The following is a 19,432-nucleotide window of genomic DNA, read 5'->3' as shown; positions in this document are numbered from 1 at the left end:
GTACCCTCATAATTTCCCATATTCAAATGTTTTGCCCTGGCTTCAGAATGAACTGGTTCATTTTCAAACATAAAATTCTATGATGTTGTGCTCACACATACCTAAATGTTCCTTTACAATGACTGTTAGATAGCCCTTTTATGTTACATGTAACCAGATCTAGAATAGACTGTCTTCTAGTCAGATCCTCAACACACTGCTCCGGAAAACCATTCTAGCACATTCCAGAAACTCATCCTACACTGCTTCTGTGGTCATTTGGTTTACCCAGCCTACGCGCAGGTTGAAGTCAACTGTGATAACTGTGTTTTCCATTCTATAGGCTTCTTTCATCTCCTCGATACCATTAATTGAACTGAATTGAATTAGTTTTATTGTCACATGTACTCCTATGAGCACAGTGAAAATTTTACAAGTTGCCACTTATGCTGCCATCGTAGGTACAAAGGTACCTAGGTACAGATTCTTGAGTACAAATTCTTAGGAAAATAATTGGATAAATAAAAAAGTTAAAAAGTAATTAAAACAATGACTGCTATTGAGTGGTCCATAAATAACTGCAACTGATGTCTGCTGCCCCTTGCTTTTTCTGAGTTCCGCTCAAGCAGATTTCATACATTGTTCTTCCAATCTGAGATTTTCCCTTACTACATCCCTTATTATCAGTGCTGCTCCACCTTCTTTTCTGTCTGTCCTTCCTAAACATTAAATATTCTAGAATATACACTTTCTGGTCACCAGGCAGTCAAATTTTTAAAAAGGCAAACAGATTATACCCATTTATCTCTATTTCTGACTTTAGATCATTTGTCTTGTTACAAATGCTCTCAGATAGAGTGCCCTTAACTTTGTCTTTTGTTACATCATTCTGCATTCGAAAAATACTCGAGGCTCGCTTTTATTTCTCCTGTCTTCCAATGTTCTGAACAGCTTTTTAACTTACTGCTAATCACTTCCTTCCAATTTGTGTTACTCTTCAGGTTCCTACTCCTTTGATAGGTTATTCAAACCAACCCAAACAGCACTAGTATATCACCTCGTGCAGTATCAGTCCCAGTCCGGTTAAGATCTAACCCATTCAACTTGTCCAGATCCTACCAGCCCCTGAACCAGGTACAATGGCTCAGATATCTGATGTTGTTCCTCCTGGACCACTTCTCCAGCCGTATATTCAATTGATCAATCTTCCTGCTCTTACGTTCACAAGCACATCTGAGATTACTGCTGTTCAAGTGCTGCTTTTAATCTCCGTCCTAATTCTCTGATAACTGAGGAAGGATCACCAGATCCGAAACGTTAACTCTGTTTTTTCCTTCACAGATGCTACCAGACCTGCTGAGCTTTTCCAGCAACTTTGTTTTTGTCTCTGTTATCTGCATTTAGGACCTCATCCCACTCCTATCTACATCATTAGTACCAATGATTTCTGTCTAAACTCCTTCCACTGGAAGGATGTACTGCAGATGCTCCATAATATCCTTGACCCCGGTATCAGGGAGGAAACTTACTATCCTGGAGTCATGTTTATTGCTGCAGAGAAACCTGTCTGATCCCTGACTATGGAAATCCCCCATCATTATTGCCCTTCCATTCTTCTTGTACAGCTGAGACACCTTTAGTTCCATAGAGTCAGTTTTGGCTGCACTCCCTGAGGAGCCATGACCCTCATTAGTTTCCAGAATGGAATACCGATTAGGGTAGACTCAGGGGTCTCCTACACGACCTGCCTCATTCTCCTAGACTTCCTGGTGTCACCCATGACCGCTTTGTAACATAGAACTATTGAAAATGGATGCAGGAGTAAGCCATTCAGCCCTTCAAGATTGCACCACCATTCAATACAATTGTGGCTGATCATGCAATCACAGTATCCCATTCCCATCCTCTCCCCATAGCCCTCGATCCCTTTAGCCATGAGGACCATGTCCAACTCCCTTATGAATACGTCAATTGAACTGGCCCTGACAGCTTCCTGTGGGAGAGAATTCCACAGGTTCACAACTCTCTGAGTGAAGAAATTCTTCCTCATCTCAGTCCTGAATGGCTTACCCCTTATTTTAGACTGTGACCCCTAGTTCTGGACTTCTCTAACATTGGGAACATTCTTCCCACATCCAGCCTGTCCAGTCCCATCAGGATTATATGCATTTCTATGAGAAACCCCCGCATTCTTCTAAATTCTAGCGAATACAAGCCCAGTCGATCCAGACTTTCCTCATTTGTCAGTCCTGCCATCCTGGGAATCAGTCTGGTGAACCTTCGCCGGACTCCTTCAATAGCAAGAACGTCCTTCCTCAGACTAGGAGACCAACACTGTACACAATACTCAAGGCATAGCCTCAGCAAGGCTCTGTATAACTGCAGCAAGATATCCTTACTCCAATACTCAAATCCTCTGACTATGAAGGCAGCATGCCATTGGCTTTCCCCACTACCTGCTGCACCTGCGTGCCAACCTTCAGTGACTGTTCCACCGTGACACCCAGGTCTCACTGCACCTCACCTTTTCCTAAACTGCCCCCATTCAGATAATAATCTGCCTTCCTGTTTTTGCGACCAAAGTGGATAACCTCACATTTACCCACATTATATTGCATTTGCCCACTCAGCCAGTCTGTCCAAGTCACCCTGCAGCCTCTTACAGCACAAACTACCAGCCAGCTTAGTGTCATCTGCAAATTTGGAGATAGGGCATTCAATTCTTTCATCTAAATCGTTAACTTATATTGTTAACAGCTGAGCTCCCAGCACTGAACGCTGTGACACCCCACTCATCACGGCCTGTCACTCTAAAAAGGACCCGTTTATTCCAAACCTCTGCTTCCTGTCTACCAACCAGTTCTCTATCTATGTCAATACATTTCCTCCAATACCACGTGCTTTAATTTTCCTTACTAATCTCTTGTATGGAACTTTGTCAAAACACTTTTGAAAGTCTAGATACACAACATCTACTGATTCACCATTGTCTATTCTACTGGTCACATCCTCAAAAATTTCCGGAAGATTTGTCAAGCATGATAGCATGGGGAAATGGACTGAAAGCCTTTATTTTGAAAGGGAATAGAGTACAAAAATAGAGAAGTCTTGCTAAAACCATATAAGGCACTCATTAGGCCACATCTGTAAACAGTTTTGATCGCCTTATCTTTGTACTTGGAGGCAGTCCAGAGAAGTGCATTAGGTTGATCTTGCTTATGGAGGGATTCTCTTAGAGGGAGAGGTTGAGTAGGTTGGGTCTGTATTCATTGGAGTGTAGAAGAATGACAGTCAACCTAAATGAAACATATATGATTCTTAGAGATCTCGGCAGGGTAAATGTTGAGAGGTTGTTATCCCTTGTAGCAGAGTCTAGAACTAGAGGATACAATCTCTGAGTGAGGGGTCACCCAGTTAAGGCAGTGATGAAGAGGAATTCCTTGTCTCAGAGATTAATGAGCAATAAATGACCAAAGACACTCTCAGCTGATGAATGAATAATAAAAAAAGACTCTGATTGCTGCACTGATCTATCTTGGGTAAAAAGTGCATGACTGTGCCAGTGAATATTCAGATTATTGCATAAGGCAAGAGTTCAACTTGTGAATGGTGCCATCCTGTGACATCCTCTCCTTGAACAATGTCCCACATTCACAGTAATGATGTCCAGCTTTAACTGTCCAGCTTCCATCATGACCTCTCCACGAAAATAAAACAAAGAACTATGGATGCTGGAGAGTTAAAGAGAGTTTAAGCAGAGTTAAAAGAAGGGTCACAGGACTCAAAACATTAACTCAGGCTATTCACATGTTTTGATCCCCTATTCAACTCTATCCTGAGCTGGGGCCCATATCTTCCTGGTCCCAAAGATGACCACTTTCTGTTTTGCCCATGTGTCACTGAAATCTGTACCTATGTGTTTCTCAACTTCAAATTTGACTATCCTAGTACTGGCCTCCCATCCTTCATTACCCCATAAACTTCAAACCTCCTCAACACCATGGTTCTTGCTGCTGTACATTGGCTCCCATTCTTCAATACTATGAAATAAAATTCCCATCCTTGTATTACAAACCCTTCTCTGTTACTTCTCAAACTTCCTAAAGCTTTAAAGCTTTCTCCTTCAGTAACTTTTGTTTCTCCAATTCTTGCCTGCAGTGTACCCTTCCTCTTTCAATCACCGATTTAAGATTGCCAAGTCATCAGCTTTCAACACCCTAGAATTTGGATAGCTCCAGTCAAACTCTTACCCTCACTACTTTCCTCTCCTATTTTAAAATTCTGCTTAATTTCATCTTCCTTCTCCCTAGTTGCTATCCGTTTACCAACTGTTAAATTTCTAACTTCTGCCGATTCTGATGAAATACAACTGACTTGAAAGAATAACTTTGCCTTTCTCTCTGTAGGTGCTGTCTGATCTGTTGAGTATTTCTTGCATTTTCTGTTTTTATTTCAGATGTCCAGCATTTGCAATATTTTGCTTTTGTTCTCTGTTTTCTTCTGTTGTGGGTTCTGTGAAGCATTTGGAATATTCTTCTATATCGAAGTGGAAAGTTACTCCTTGTCTCTGTACATTCTAAGCATGGTTATTGAATATGGACCAGGGTGAGTTTGGTGTCTTGGATCATTGGTTTTCTTCATCCATAGCTCATTGACAGAGATGTCTCCTGTAACACCATAATTGACGCTGATAACAGGCATTGAACCTGACGACTTCACGGCGTGGCTCAGTCCTACAGTAAGCAATATTCTTTCTTACAGCAAGAGATTCAAAGACTACTTTTTAAAAATAATTTCTTTCACATTATCACTTACTTGAGAATGCATTGAATTTTATTGCAATGGTGTACTATCAGTTAGCAATGAAAATCCCTGCTTCTGAGGCTCGATGCAATTAACAAATGCTGTTAGGTGAGTTTCTATTGGTTGGTTCAATAAGTGCCTCCTCAGCTGATGAGAGCAGGTGTATAAATGCACTGCACACTCCTAAAATGGGATGTAGACTATATTTACAGGAAGTAAGATGTTTTGGCTTATTGTGAATTGGTGGGGGGGGGGGAATAAAAAAAAAAGTAATTTTTTGTAACTGTAAACTTCTGTTAGAATAACTCCTCTTTGAAAGTATGTGTAGTAGTAATGTCTCTGGTCCTTCATTAAGTAGACAGACCTACTTTAACTTTCCAAGCTGTCTTGTGTATTTTTGCCCCTTGAACACTCTTCTGGAGGGTTTTTTCTGTATTATTGATACTTGTGTAGTGGTTTTAGAAGGTTGCTGTTGTAGAAAACTCTAAAATATCTTTTCTAAGATTTTTTGCAGCTCATCATGGCATCGACAACAGGAGATGTTACCAATACTGCAGCAGGCCAAGAAAATGGTAGCCAACAGGTAAACGTTTTGTGGAGAGGATATTTGCTCTGTATGAAACTAGTATGTTTTGTGATGTGTACCTTGAATCCATGAGCCCCTTCTCCAAAAGTGGTTATGAAGTGAAGCTTGGCTTTCCCTTCATGTAAGAATATGGGAAAGTAGATGTGCCTGTTTTTAAGATTACATAATTCTTTAGACTGCAGCTGTTCTTAACCTTGCCTTTCATAGAAACTTGGAAGGCAAGAGCAGGAGGAGGTCACTTTGCCTTTTGAGCCTGCTCTGCCATTCTTCATGATCATAGCTGATTGTCCAACTCTAGCCTAATGCTGCTTTCTCCCCACAACCTTTGATCCTATTTGCCCCAAGTGCTATATCTAGTTGCCTCAAATACATCTGATGTTTTGGCATCAACTACTTCTTCCTGTAGTAATGAATTCCACAGGCTTGCCACTCTTTGGGTGAAGAAATGTCCCCTCATCTCTGTCCTAAACTGTCTATCTTGAATCTTCATACTATGAACCCCTGGTTGTGGGCACACCCACCATTGGGAACATCCTTCCTGCATCTACCCTGTCCAATCCTGTCTTCCCAATTTCTTTGAATGACTTAACTGTCTATACAGTGTGGAGCAGGAGGAATGCAGCAGGTCAGGCAGTATCAGAGGAGCAGGAAAGCTGACATTTTGGGTTTATACCCTTCATCAGGACTGGGGGGGAGGATGGGAGCTTAGAAATAAATAAGGGGTGTGAATCTGGGGTAGGTGGATGCAGGTAGGGGCTGTGGAGATAAGTTGTGGGAAGGGTGGGGTTGATAAGTGAGGGACTTAACAAGTCTAATGTCAAGTCGTCATCGAGGAGATTGGGATGAGGCTGGGGACAGTTTAAAGCTGTTGAATTCACTGAGGCCATCAGGCTGTAAACGCCTGAGGTGGTATTCCTCCAGTTTACATGTGGTGTCATTGTGACACCGGAGGAGGCCCAGAATGGACAGCCCACCAAGGGAGTGGGCAGGGGAATTAAAAAATAGTTAGCAACTGGAAGGTGTTGTTGATCATAGTGTACTGAGAACAGATGCTCTGCAAATCAGTCAGTCTCTACTTGTCCTCACTGTAGAGGACACCACATTGGGAGCAACAAAAATCCTTCAGGTTTGAAGGATGTACAAGTGAATCCCTGTCAAGTTTGGAAAGATTGTTTGGGCCCTTAGAGTATTAGACAATTCCATCCATCATCTATGACAAGAATGCTACTAATTCTTCAAATCTTAATTGAGTGAGATTTGATTTAGTTTGGTACTATAGCATACTTTCCTGAATCTTGCCACAATCTTTGTACCTTCAACTTGATATTAGTGCAACTTGCATTGTGGACCTAACTAAAGGCTGGCCAATTTTATCCCTTGCATATTTTAAATCTCTGTTCCTATCAAGCAGGATAGTAATGAACTTTAGAAATTTTCCCTCGGAGTAAAAGCATCTCTTCCCTATGTCTGCTAGTTCCTTTTCTGAAAATGAAAATTTAAGGTTACATTATCCCTTAAGAGGGAATAAACATCATTGTAGATGCTGGTCTCTTAAAAATTATTATGCAAAAAAAAACTAATTCCTATCTCTCTTTAGAATGTAGTTGATCGGGTGACCAGTCTGCCACTTGTGAGTTCTGCCTGTGACCAAGTGTCTGCTGCATATGCAAGCACCAAGGAGAGCTATCCTGCTGTGAAGACCATCTGTGACGTGGCAGAGCAGGGAGTGAAGACAATGGCAGCTACAGTGGCTAGTGGTGTTAAACCAGTTATAGACAAGCTGGAGCCTCAAAGTAAGATGACTCCCCTAAAGTTTTTAAGAGCACCACATTCCTGCCCAATAATGGCATCATGTGACTCCATACCTCTTCTGACAGTTAGTTACTGTCAAGGGACAGCAATCCAGTAATTAGAACTTATTGTTGTATAAATGCCAATGTGATATGTAGCAATTGTTATCCTAGTCTGGATGATAGTCCCAACTAAGATACTAGATAATGTTTTAATTGTGACCCCCAGCCATGAGTGGAACAAGATTGATTGTTCCATTTATCCACCTGTCAGTTTTCTCTCTCTGGTATTATTCATTGTTTTCAAGCTTGAAGTTAACTTTATGAATATTGGACTATGTAGCTTGTTTCCGCTGTAGATGTAACAGCCACTGTTAGAAACTTCCATCTCTATGAACTTGGTGCTAACTGCAACACAAGTTTATTACTTAAAAGTAACATTTTTTTTGTCTTGAATTTGACACCTCTCCAGTTGCAGTAGCTAATGAGTATGCCTGTAAAGGTTTGGACAAGCTGGAGAAGTTGCCTAGCCTTCATCAGGCTACAGACCAGGTTAGTGCAACATGCTTCTTCATGGAGGGGAAATAAGTGCTGATGTTGCTTACTCAATTACAATTGCTTTTAGTATCATTCCACATCTAAATTAACATTCCTGTTCTGGTTTGTCAGCTTTCTCTTAAATTTTAAGAATTGTAGAAATGTCCCCAAGTCCTAACTACTTTGTGAATCTTGTTCACTTAAGCAGTCCAAGTGACCCCTGATTCAACCAAGGACTGTCTCATCCCATGAGAATTAAGTGTTGGCTAGGCTAGCATTTATTGCCTAGAGGGCAGTAGAGTCACACTTACTGAGTTTCTAGTCTCATTTTTAGACTAGACCAAGTAAATATGGCAGTTTCCTTAAAGATATCAGAACACATCTTGTTTGTGAACCTATTGCAGGTTAACGGTCATCATTAGGCTCTTAGTTCCAGATTATTGAATTACAATTCTGCCATCTGCTGTAATGGAATTTGAACCCAGGTCCCCATATAAAGTTTCCATCTAAAATTCTGGAATTTGAACTCTACCTTGCAGACGTTTGACCATTTTTCAGCTCCTATAGCTGAAGTCACTACTTAAAATACACCCTTGAGAATTAAATGGTGTTTAAAATGGAATCTCAAGTACATAAATGGCTTGTCCTTTTTTTTTTTTGTTCGCCTATGACTGCTGACCTGTTTCCTTATTACAGGTCCTTCCTGAAACAAAGAAGCTGCTAACATCCAAGATGGCTGACATGAAAGAATCAGTTGTGGGAGTTGTTGACATGACGACAGCTGCTGTACAAGGCAACCTGGAAAGAACTAAAGCAGTTGTGGCTGAAGGGACCAGTGCTGTGGGTCAACTGGTAACTACTGGCATAGATATTTCTCTCTCCAAATCTGAGCAGCTGGTTGATCACTATCTTCCAATGACCAAGGAAGAACTAGGTAATTATACAAACCTTGACTACAGGGTTGCTTAACCATGGTAACAATCATGGTCACTAAAGCCAATAGTGACTTTAAGTTGTAAAGTGCCAATCCATGTTTTTTCTAGAAACCAGATTTTATTTAGAATGTTAATTTGCCCCTAGGTTGGAGCAAATATTCATGTAACTAAAACTGTCCAAGATTCTCTTTCAGCTGAAGCAGCCACTTCCACTGAAGGTTCAGACACTTTGCCAAAAGAGCAGAGTTTTTATGTGCGCTTGGGATCTTTATCTTCTAAAGTTCGCAGTCGTGCATACCAGTACTCTATTGCCAAGATGCAAAAAGCCAAACAGAATGGCCAGGAGACGCTTTCTCATCTCCATAATCTTGTAGATTTGGTAAGGAAACAACAGGTTTATGTATACCATATTAGCTGTACTCATTGCCTTCCAGTTGAACAATGCAAATCAACCCTCCATTTGAGGATTGTATCAGCCTTGTATACCTCAATGTATTGCCTATAATAAATAGCTTAACACAGCTAAAAGATTGAACCGTTTCAAAACGTTCAGGATCTTTTGACTTCAATCAATATTGACTGCTTGGTGTCTTGCTGCATAGTAACTGAATTCCCTCACCCAATCAAGGATCTTTCTCATCCGGACCAAAAATGAGACCATCATGGACAAATCCAAAAAGTGGGCAGGAGTAGGTTGTGGACCTACTGGCAGAATTGTATTTAATGGAGACTTGGATGACAACAGCTCATTCTCAAGATCAATGACCTGCCTTCTGCCTGTCAACAACTGGCTCACTTGTGTTCCCCTCTAGATTTGAGATACTAGGGCAGAAACTATCCTACAAGGAAGGTGTTGACTGCCTTCTCTGCTGTGTAAACTTCAGCCTAAAATCCACTTATTTCAATTCCATCTCCACTTCCACTTGTAAGCTATGGCTCTTAACTTTTTATAACTCAGACTTGAGTATAAACCAAACACGCCACCTCTTGCAAGCAAATAAACATGGAGAAAATCCAAAGGACAGCAACTTTTAAAAGTTAAAATCTTTTGGTCCTCATCTACAGGACTTGCCAATGAACTGCTTTCTCTCTGCTCAGACCTTTTTTAATGGGGGTCACCTCTCTATAGTCACAGTTCAATTTACCACACATTCTAGCAATAGATAAAGCATGGAAATTTGCTCCCTAATTTGTCAACCTGGGTCTGAAAGATGAGTAAACAGAACTTCTCTATAGTTGTGGTGACTTCTGGAATAGCAACAGGGTATGATTCTCCACATCAGTGAGACATGACCACTCTCTCTCAATTGCAAAAGTTGTTGTGATTAAAATGTGAATTGTTGTTTTCTAGATTGAAACAGCCAACAAAAGTGCAGAATCAGCACAACTCAAATTACAAGATGTTCAAGCAACTTTGAGTCAGATCCTACTTGACTGGAGGAAGCAACAGCCCAATGCTGAAGCTGAGGAGCTGTCTGAGAAAACTGAAGTAAGTGTAATGCAACTTTCACTTGATGTTGCCTGCATCTTAAATATGGCAAGTGTCTCCTTCCTTTAGTGAAGAATAATTGTCTTCCACCTAGACCACTCCTAGAGATGACTAGGTCAGCATTGCTATTGCAAACCTTGTTCTGCACAAGCACAGTTCACCAAGTATGATACTGTCTTGCATCAGTCTGCATAACAGCCCTTTTACTTGAATCAAATGTAGTAAAGGACTTGTGAAAGAGCAAACAACCAATGGGGTTTAACTTGTTCTAGCACTTGATCAATTAGTAATTCAGCTTTAAAGCTATACAAGTCTAGGCCCTTTTGAAAATTACACTGGAGAAACTCCCAAAGTTTGACAGTACCTGGGGAGAAACATTTCAGAATCTCAGATTCAACATTTTTTTCTCAATGCTGTCAGATCTATTGAGTTTCTCCAGCATTTGGTTTGTTTCTGATTTCTAGCATCTGCAGTATCTTTAGCCACTTTAGTTTTCTCTTTAACTGTCACCTCCCACTGTCCTCATTTACTTTGCAATAACAAAACGGAGTTAAAACCAGTATGGATTGGAGACTTTTTTCTTTATTTCAGCAAGTTGAGTCTGAAATGCTGGCTGTGACTCAGAATCTGTCTTCTAAACTTCAAACCATCTGCCAGACCCTGTCATCAAATGTTCGCGGTTTGCCCCAGAATATTGAAAATCAGGTGCAGCACATCTGTAAACTGGCAGAAGAGATCTACAATACTGTTTCATCAGCCACTGCATTCCAAGATTTGTCAATACCATTCTTGATCCAGAGTAAAGAGCAAATGAAGAAGATTCGTGAAGCTATGGATGGGGTGATGGATTACCTGGCTCACAATACTCCCCTGAATTGGCTGGTGGGACCCTTTATCCCACAGCTGACTGAGGATCAGGAGCCTCGCGGATCAGATGACAAAGTAGCTTGATACTGATCTATCCCAGTGGATTAGTCCCTTGGGCTTGAATCAGATTTCTCAATGTTTGCTGCCACTTGAAATCAAGCTGTAGAACAGTTGATTTTTAATGCTAACTTAAATGGATGACTCTAACTACATTTTTCTAAGGCAACTTTCATTTTTGTCTTGTTGAGGTCATCACATTCATCTGATCTGTAACAATTGCTTGTCTTCAATTTGAAACCTGTCTGCCTCTTTTAAATGATTACAATGATGGGTGTAATTGCAATAAACTGGCATATAAAAGTCAATACAGTGCAACTCTCTTAACTCCCATTTGACTCTAGAGGGCTGGTTGATTATAGCTTAGCATGAGCTGTTCATTGTCAGAGCTCTATTCCAAACTAAACCTTAATTGTTCTGTAGCAAGTGGCAATCTGCTAGCTGCCTTTTAATGAAGATACATAGAGCCTGTACACAGTAATGAATTTCTAACAATGTAACTGGGAGCAGGAGTGCATCTCTCAATGCTTCACTGTCCAGTATGATCATGATTGATCCTGTCTCCATGCTGTATTCCTGCTACATCCCATAATTCCTTGCTGTCTTTTAAAAATCTAACTACAGCTTGTTGGTGGTTTGACCTAAATCCCTGCAGTTTTAGAATAACTTTTTTTTTTATTAACCCAGTTTTTAATCCTAAACTTGGGCTTTACCCTCTGACAAAGCAGATGTTAAATTTTTTTTTGGCAAATGTTGTCATGCCTACTGAGGCACTACAGAATGCAAGTCTAAATAGCAAATTCATGCCACTGAAATGTCTGCCTGAACTGTTAACTGAAAAATTGAAACATTCCCTTTCAAATGGGGAACAGCTGTCCCTTCAACCTGGCTTAGCTGTAATTTTTGCATTAGTTTGAATAATGCTTAAAATATCCATCCATGCTCTTTAAATAGTTTAAGGAGCACTGTTTAAATAGGATATAGTGAAATAGTTCATTCTAATCATAGAGCCACTAATTGTTTATTTTAGACATGCAGCAATGTCAATAAGACTGAAATGGGGTTTAAATCTTCTGGTGAAAAGTCTCAAGGAGTGCTTGCAAAATAAAAATTCCAAAGCTGAGACTGAGTGGAATGAGGATTCAAATTCCTTTTGTCTAAGTCTGAACCAGATGGCTGCATAGTACATGATGTGAAATAAATCACTTGTCAGATAGCAGTTTAATATTGCAGAATGAGTGCATTAGTGGCGGTGAGGTGGGGTTTATTTATTCATTCCACGTGTCCTCCTGTTAATGGAATGAAAGGGGCAATTAAAATCCAGGCAAATAACAAGTGAGCTGAGCACAGCATGTGGGTATTCTTCTGTCTGGCTAGGATTAACTAGGAACTGTGGTTTCATATCTTTTGAGGATATAACCACAATCCTCTAGTTCTAGTCTTAGCTGTTCAGCTGGAACTCCAAGCTAGACTTCTGGGTTGTGCAAGATTCTCTCCATTCCATATCTTTAGTATGACAATTAAATAGAAATTTGGAAAACAATACTTTAACTTAACCAGTTACCTTGCCAGCTATAGGTCTATTTAAGGTCATACACCCACTAGCTATAACTACAATCAATTTTAAGTTTTTATAGTTACCATGTTTTCTACTGTATAAAGTATATATTGCACTATACCACTTGTCTGTATAATGAATGAATGTATCCATGGGGTGTAGTATGTGACTGATTTCACTCCTAACAAGAGTTTAGGAGGATGATGGAACTAAACAGAACTTTAAGGGATTCTGACAATAGCTACACATACATGCAGCACAGTCAATGAGGATAGTCTAGGCTGAGAGGAGTCTACACTGCAGGACCAAACACGTACCTAAATCTCTTGGTGATCAGAATCTGAGGATTCAGCAATTTGATAATACATCTGTGGCAGTTTCTGTGGCAGTGAATCAATCCATGGTGTTTACAGAAAACCATCCTGGAATGTGATGATAGTGATTACCTAAAAGGGGGTAGGGAAATGAGGGAGAGAAATCTTGTGTTCAGCTCTCAAATAAACACTTTCGGTCACTAAGTTGCTTTTATGAATGAACTAATCACAAAATGTAAGATGATGCATTTTCTCAAAGGAAAGGAAACCAGACCCTTAATCTAAAGATGGTCTAACCTAGTACTAAGTACATGGACGATAAATCAAAGCATTTGAGGACAATTCATTTGTTTCCAGGTTTTTCACCAATGATGCTCAAATCTGACTGGAGATGCTGAGTCGTATGGGATCCAGGCCCCTCTGCATGTTTAGTGTAGCAGATGTTCAAAGTGAAATGGAAAATTTCTACCACTTTAGCAACTGGTATTTGGATAATGTCTTGCTGGCTGTGTTGCTAAGCAATTAAAAATGTTGATTCAGACTGATGATCTGTCTGTTCTATCTTTTGCAAAAACAACAGGAATTTTGGCAAATCTGATGGGGAGAAACCACATGGCCATTATGTACAAGCTGAACAAATCCTTGGTGCAGTTGACTTGTGTAAATTGAAACTTTCATGTTACTTGCCATTTAAAAATTTGCTTATTAATACTTTACTTGTTCTGCATAATGTATGCACTTTGTCTTGACTTCCTTGAAATAGAAAACCTGAGTACACCTAAAGTAGCAGCACCTAGAATTTATTTGTAATCAGCTACAACAGTCACTCTCCATATTGCCAGGAAATGGGGAGATGGACCTACACTTGAGCACTGAAATCTTTCACTATTGTCTATCAAGCAGATACTTTGAACAGCCCATCTGAAAATCAACACTTTGTCCATTGCTCAATATCCCTCTATTCAGAAGCTGCATTGTAGGCTGAAGTTTCCACCCAGATCATGAATAATGATATTGAATTTGAAAAGCAAATGTGCAACTAAGCTTCAAAACTGAAAGGTTGTCTTTGTGTATAAATGTTTTTAACACGTCAGTTTTCTCCATTGGAATGCAATAGGACATTTGCTTTTAAATCAAGGAGCTTGAGCATTGAACAAAAGTGTCAATTATTCCATAAATTGCCTTAAAGTGTTAGTGAAGTGACCAGTCATATAATAAAAGTTAAATTGCAAAATGGCTTTGAAAGGATCAAAATAGTGGTAGAGGACATTCTCATTTTACAGTTAGTCTGATGACTCTTGTATCAATGTCCACCAGTTCTGAATTTTAATTATTTTGAGGAATATTGATTGAAGAGGGTTTGAATTGACATTTAAATTTAAAGTCACTGACAGCATTTAAACTATTGAAAGATTGCTGGTTACATTAAACACATTTCTCACACTATTGAGACTAGGGAGCATAAGTTAAAGAGTGACATTGTCTTCACTAGAATTTTTTTCAGTGCTTGCTGTGTAGAGAACAAGTACATAATTTAAATTTAAAGCCAGGGGTCTAATGAGTTTGGTGCACACTTTATGCTCATTTCAGTTTTACAATTAATAGGCACACTGAGTACCACTTCGCCTAATGTCTCAGGGGAAAGGATGTGCCCAGTATAATTAAGTGCATTGAACAGTTGCTATTGGATTATTGGCAAGAGCTTGAAATTGGCCTCTTACATAGGAATTTTTGTTCGAGTCCAAAATGTTTGGTCCGACTCTGGCTACAGACCAAAGAATTATAAGAACAAGGACAAACTAAATTTAAACATGTCTCTTGAACTCAGTTGTCAAATCAACGCACCAAGAGCACCAGATGTTTCATAAAATGATGCAGCACAAGAAGAAGTGGTGTTGAGTCAATGCTTGTTATTTTGTAGAACTACCCAATTACACCAATTTCCCTGTAGCCATTGTTGTTTTTGAAAAGAATCCTCTTATGTTATTAATCCAGTTCTCTTTAGAGGTTACTATTGAATTTTTCAAGTAGTGCATCCAATAGGACAGCTTGTGGTTTATTGAAAAGAGAACTTCCTTCATGTTACCACTGGTTTTCTCCACCAATCATGTTAAATCTGGTTCTTTTGATTACTGGCCAGTTTTAACAACTGGAAACTGGTTTTCCTTCTTTACTCTCCCAGAATCCATTGCTTTTGAAACATTAACCAAATTATAGCCCTCTCTATTCTATGGCCTGATCTCTCCAAATAGCTGTACTCTTTCAGCCCTGGCACCATTTCAGTAAATCTTTTCTGACTATCAAGGCTTCAACATCTGGCCTAAAATAAAGTGCGAAGATTTGAACCATCTGAGATCTATCCAGTGTTTTAAGAGAGGTTTATGATATCTTGCTTTGTATTCTTTTCATATTAAAGCCAAAGATTCCAAATTTGCTTTTCATTTTAAATAGAGTTACAGCCATGGTTTAAAGAGATGAACAATGTCTTAATCCCAGACCTCCAATGGTCATGACAAGATTTGCCAATATTATCTTTTTTAAATTCAATTATATGGGTATCAATGGGGTGAGGGAGCAGCAATTCTGAAATAAATTGATCATTTAAATAAGTAATTGATAAAAATGACCTTTCAAAAGTGCAAGGTGGCAAAACTAACTCATAAAACCCCTCTTCGATGAGGAAACACAGCTGGAGAGAGAAAATACTTAGGCCCTGAGTCTTGATCACCAGGGAAAGGGCTGCAGATGAAGGGAGAGGAGTTGAGTTAACTAACTAACTTTGGTTTGCCTCTGGTGATGCATGGTCTGAACTGATAGAAGAAGCAGGGGAAGGATAGTGTACCCAACCCAATCCAACACTCCCTCCCAACCATACATTCACTTACTCCTCCAGTCACTAACATACACACACCAATCCACCCCTCCAGTCACTCATTCACCCCCACACCTGTGGAGCAAAAAGCTGCTCAATACTCATGATTTGTGGGAAAGAACATTTAAACAGTAGGATTCACAACTTCTCTTCACCTCCTCTCCATTCCTGATCCAACAACCTCTCTGTTTCTTTCTGGTTTCAAATAATGGCCACATAAGGCCTACCCCTAGCAGGCCACATTTGTGGTCCACAGGACATCTGTTTGAAATGTCTGCCCTAGAATGTTTAAAGAGATGTCCACACAGATAATGGGTGCATTTCCTAACCCTGCAATGGTGCCTGCAGATTGGAAGGTTGCAAATGTTATTCAACTGTCTCAGAAAGGAGGGCAAGAGAATATGGGACTACAAACCTGTCAGTAATATGAAAGGTATTAGAATTCATAAACAAAGGACGTGATTACTCGATATTTGGAAAAAATTTTCTGATTGGGCAAAGTCAACACAGATTTGTGAAAGAGTGACAGGAGATTCTGAAAAACCTGATTATTTTTTGAGATGTTATTCACAGAGTCAATAAAGAGGAACCAGTGGATTGGTCTATTTGGCTTTTCAAAAAGTCATTGAAAAATTTCCACAGAGGTTAGTAAAAAAAAAACTTAAAACCCAAAGGTTTTGAGGTAATATACCAGCATGGATTGAGGATTGGTAAACAGGCAGAAAACAGAGCAGCAGTGTTTGGGTCCTAGTTGTGCGCAATCTATGTCAATGACTTGGATGCAAGGACCAATTGTATTAATTACAAGTTTGCTGATGGTATAAACTTGATGGGAACATCGCTTGTGAGGAGAATGCAAAGAACCTTCAAGGGGATTTAGACAGACTGGGTGGGGGAAAGTGCATTGCAGATGGAGTTTAATGTGGTTAAGTGTGAGGTTATTCTCTCTGGGAGAAGGAATTGAGGTACACAGTAACTCTTACATAGTGAGAGATTGGAAACTGATGTGAAACAATACAGAGATGCTGTTGTTGATAAGACACCGAAAGCTAGCATACAGGTGCAGTGAGCAATCTGGAACACAAATGATAAGTTAACTTTTATTGTAAGATGATTTGAGTTTGGGCCAAAGAAGTTTTGCTCTAATTGTATAGAACACTGGTAAGATTGCACCCGGTGTATGAGTGCAGTTCTGGTCCCCTCTCTTAAGAAGGGATAGAGGGAGTATGGCTGAGGTTCGCTAGACTGATTCCCTGGGATGATGGGACTCTCCTGTAAACAGAGATTGAAATGACTGGCCTGTATTCTCTGAAGTTTAGAAAAGTGAGAGAAACGTACAAATTTCTTAAGCGCATGGACAGAATAGATGTAGAAAGGGCTCTTCCCTTGGTTTTAGAGTCTCAAACCAGGGGACACAGTCTCATAGAGTCATATAGCATGGAAACAGACCCTACGGTCCAACCAGTCCGTGCTGAACATAATCCCAAACTGAACTAGGCCCACCTGCCTGCTCCTGGCCCATATCCCTCCAAACTTTACCTATTGATGTATTTATCCAAATGTCTTTTAAACATTGTAATTGTACCCACATCCACCACTGCCTCAGGAAGTTCATTCCACACTGGAACCACCCTCTGTTAAAAAAATTTGCCCCTTATGTCTTTTTTAAATTTCTCTCCCCTCACCTTAAAAATATGCTCCCTAATCTTAAAATCCCCCATCTAAGGAGAGGGCAACTACAATTAATTCTAATCTGTAAAGTTTATAAAATAATAAGGGGTATAAAGTCACTTCTCAAAATGTTCCAGCCTAACCAACGTTTCTTCATAACTCAAACCTTCCATACCTAGCAACATTCTGGAAAATCTCTTTTGAATCCAAAGGGCAAATCGTTTAGGACTGAGATGAGGAGGAACTTCTTCATTTAGAAGCTGGTGGATCTTTAGAATCCTTTTCCCCAGGGGACTGTGGAAGCTCAGTCATTAAGTAAATTCAAGAGACAGAACAATAGATTTCCAATGTGCCAGACAAACCAACCAAGCGAACAGAACTGCCCCATTTATGGTCAGCAACGTGATCAGTTTATCTACCAATGAGGACAGAATAGTCTCGTCACTGACTGCTCAAAATACCTGTTTGGTTTACAGTTAAGGGATTCATTCAAATCATCCAGAGCAAGTGCAATAATTTTCATTAATAATCTGTTTGGTTACTTGGACGAGATCAACTTAGATAATGGTTCACAACATGCTGGAAAAACATTTCAAATGATTGCATCAAGTGGGCTGGACACCATGTGACAGCATTCCATGTTACCAGAGCTTCAATAGGCTTACTGAGAAGAGGGCTCATATAATCACAAGCATACAAATTAGGAACGGTAGTAGGCCTGTTATCTTAAAACTCAATGAGCATTGTTATATAAATCAAGGATTACAGGACCATCCATTTAATCTTCAAAAGGTGTGAAAATTCAAAACTCTTGCTGGACAGGAGACAAGAAGGATATCATAACGAATTTCAGCATAATTGTCTTTGCCTTATGGAATAATGATTAGAATTTGCAGCCATTTGGTTTGATTGTGGTAAAAGCTGACTGAAGGCAGTTATTTGGAAGGGAATCATCTGAAAGAACAGCATGAGAGAGAGATCTGGAAGGAAACTACTTTTCAACACAGCACCAGAGTAAGGCCTTAAGGACAAAGCTAAAGGATTTCTGTAGTGAATCAGGCTACCATGAACGACAAGCTACAGTGCCAAAGAACCGAAACAAAGGAGCTTTTATTCATTTCCATGATCTGTTTTGCTCAGTCTGCCCGTGGGAGCAAACTCCATCTATTTGATTACAGAAGTCATCACAGCCCTGAATCTGAATTTAAGTTTCAATCCCTTTGCTCAGGAAGGGAATTTTCAAGCAATCCTGGCCTCCAAAATATTATTGGTTAATCTTCAATACTGTACATTTTCTCCTTCATTTAAATCTTACAGTCTCTAGCTAATAACTTTACCACTTATTACTTATCTGACTTTCAGCAATTGTGTAATACATGAACCGTTTTATCTTATTTAAAACAAAGCTGCTGATTATTGTTAAATCGAAACACAAACTAATTGGGGTTTATGGACAAGTTTATACAATTCTTAGATCATGATCCACTTAAAGGAACTGCCTGGTATGAGGCCATGATGACAAATACAGTACAGCACAGGAACAGGCCCTTTGGCCCACCAAGCCTGTGCCAATTCTTAATCCTTATTTAGACCCACTACTTACTCCCTGCACATGGTTTCTCTCCCTCTGTTCGCCTCCTGTTCATGTGTCTAGCAAGATATGCCTTTAAACATTGCTAACGTGCCTGCTTCCACCACCTCCACTGACGGTGCGTTCCAGGCACCCACCACCCTCTGTGTGAAAACTTTTCTCCGCACTTCTCTAAACTTATCCCCTTTCACCTTGAACCTGTGCCCTCTTGTCATTGACCTTGCCACCCCGGGAAAAGGCCTTTGACTATCCACCCTATCTATGCCTCTCATAATTTTGTAGGCCTCTATCAGGTCGCTCCCTCAGCCTCTGTCTTTCCAGTGAAAACAGTCCAAGTTTATCCAACCTCTCCTCATAACTAAAACTTTCCAGGCCAGGCAACT

The 19,432-nt window shown here is 39.9% G+C and overlaps 1 protein-coding gene across 2 annotated transcripts; it reads left to right on the top strand.

Annotated features, from left to right (window-relative positions):
* Window positions 1-4,957: 4,957 nt before the first annotated feature.
* Window positions 4,958-11,351, top strand: LOC109922060 (perilipin-2-like). Of its 2 annotated transcripts, none has more exons than XM_020522091.2 (8): window positions 4,958-4,997; window positions 5,286-5,365; window positions 6,966-7,161; window positions 7,631-7,710; window positions 8,392-8,629; window positions 8,825-9,009; window positions 9,982-10,119; window positions 10,711-11,351. In XM_020522091.2, the coding sequence occupies exons 2-8, from the start codon at window positions 5,303-5,305 to the stop codon at window positions 11,068-11,070; spliced, it is 1,260 nt and encodes a 419-aa protein (XP_020377680.1). In that variant the 5' UTR covers window positions 4,958-4,997; window positions 5,286-5,302; the 3' UTR covers window positions 11,071-11,351. The 2 variants fall into 2 exon arrangements, with proteins under 2 accessions (XP_020377680.1, XP_048469826.1); XM_048613869.1 differs by having other exon boundaries at window positions 4,959-4,997; window positions 8,813-9,009.
* Window positions 11,352-19,432: the final 8,081 nt, after the last annotated feature.

This window comes from Rhincodon typus, chromosome 29 (genome assembly GCF_021869965.1).
Source record: "Rhincodon typus isolate 14 chromosome 29, sRhiTyp1.1, whole genome shotgun sequence".
In the NCBI taxonomy this organism is placed as follows: Eukaryota; Metazoa; Chordata; class Chondrichthyes; order Orectolobiformes; family Rhincodontidae; genus Rhincodon; species Rhincodon typus.
This window is presented reverse-complemented; position numbering and strand designations above follow the sequence as displayed.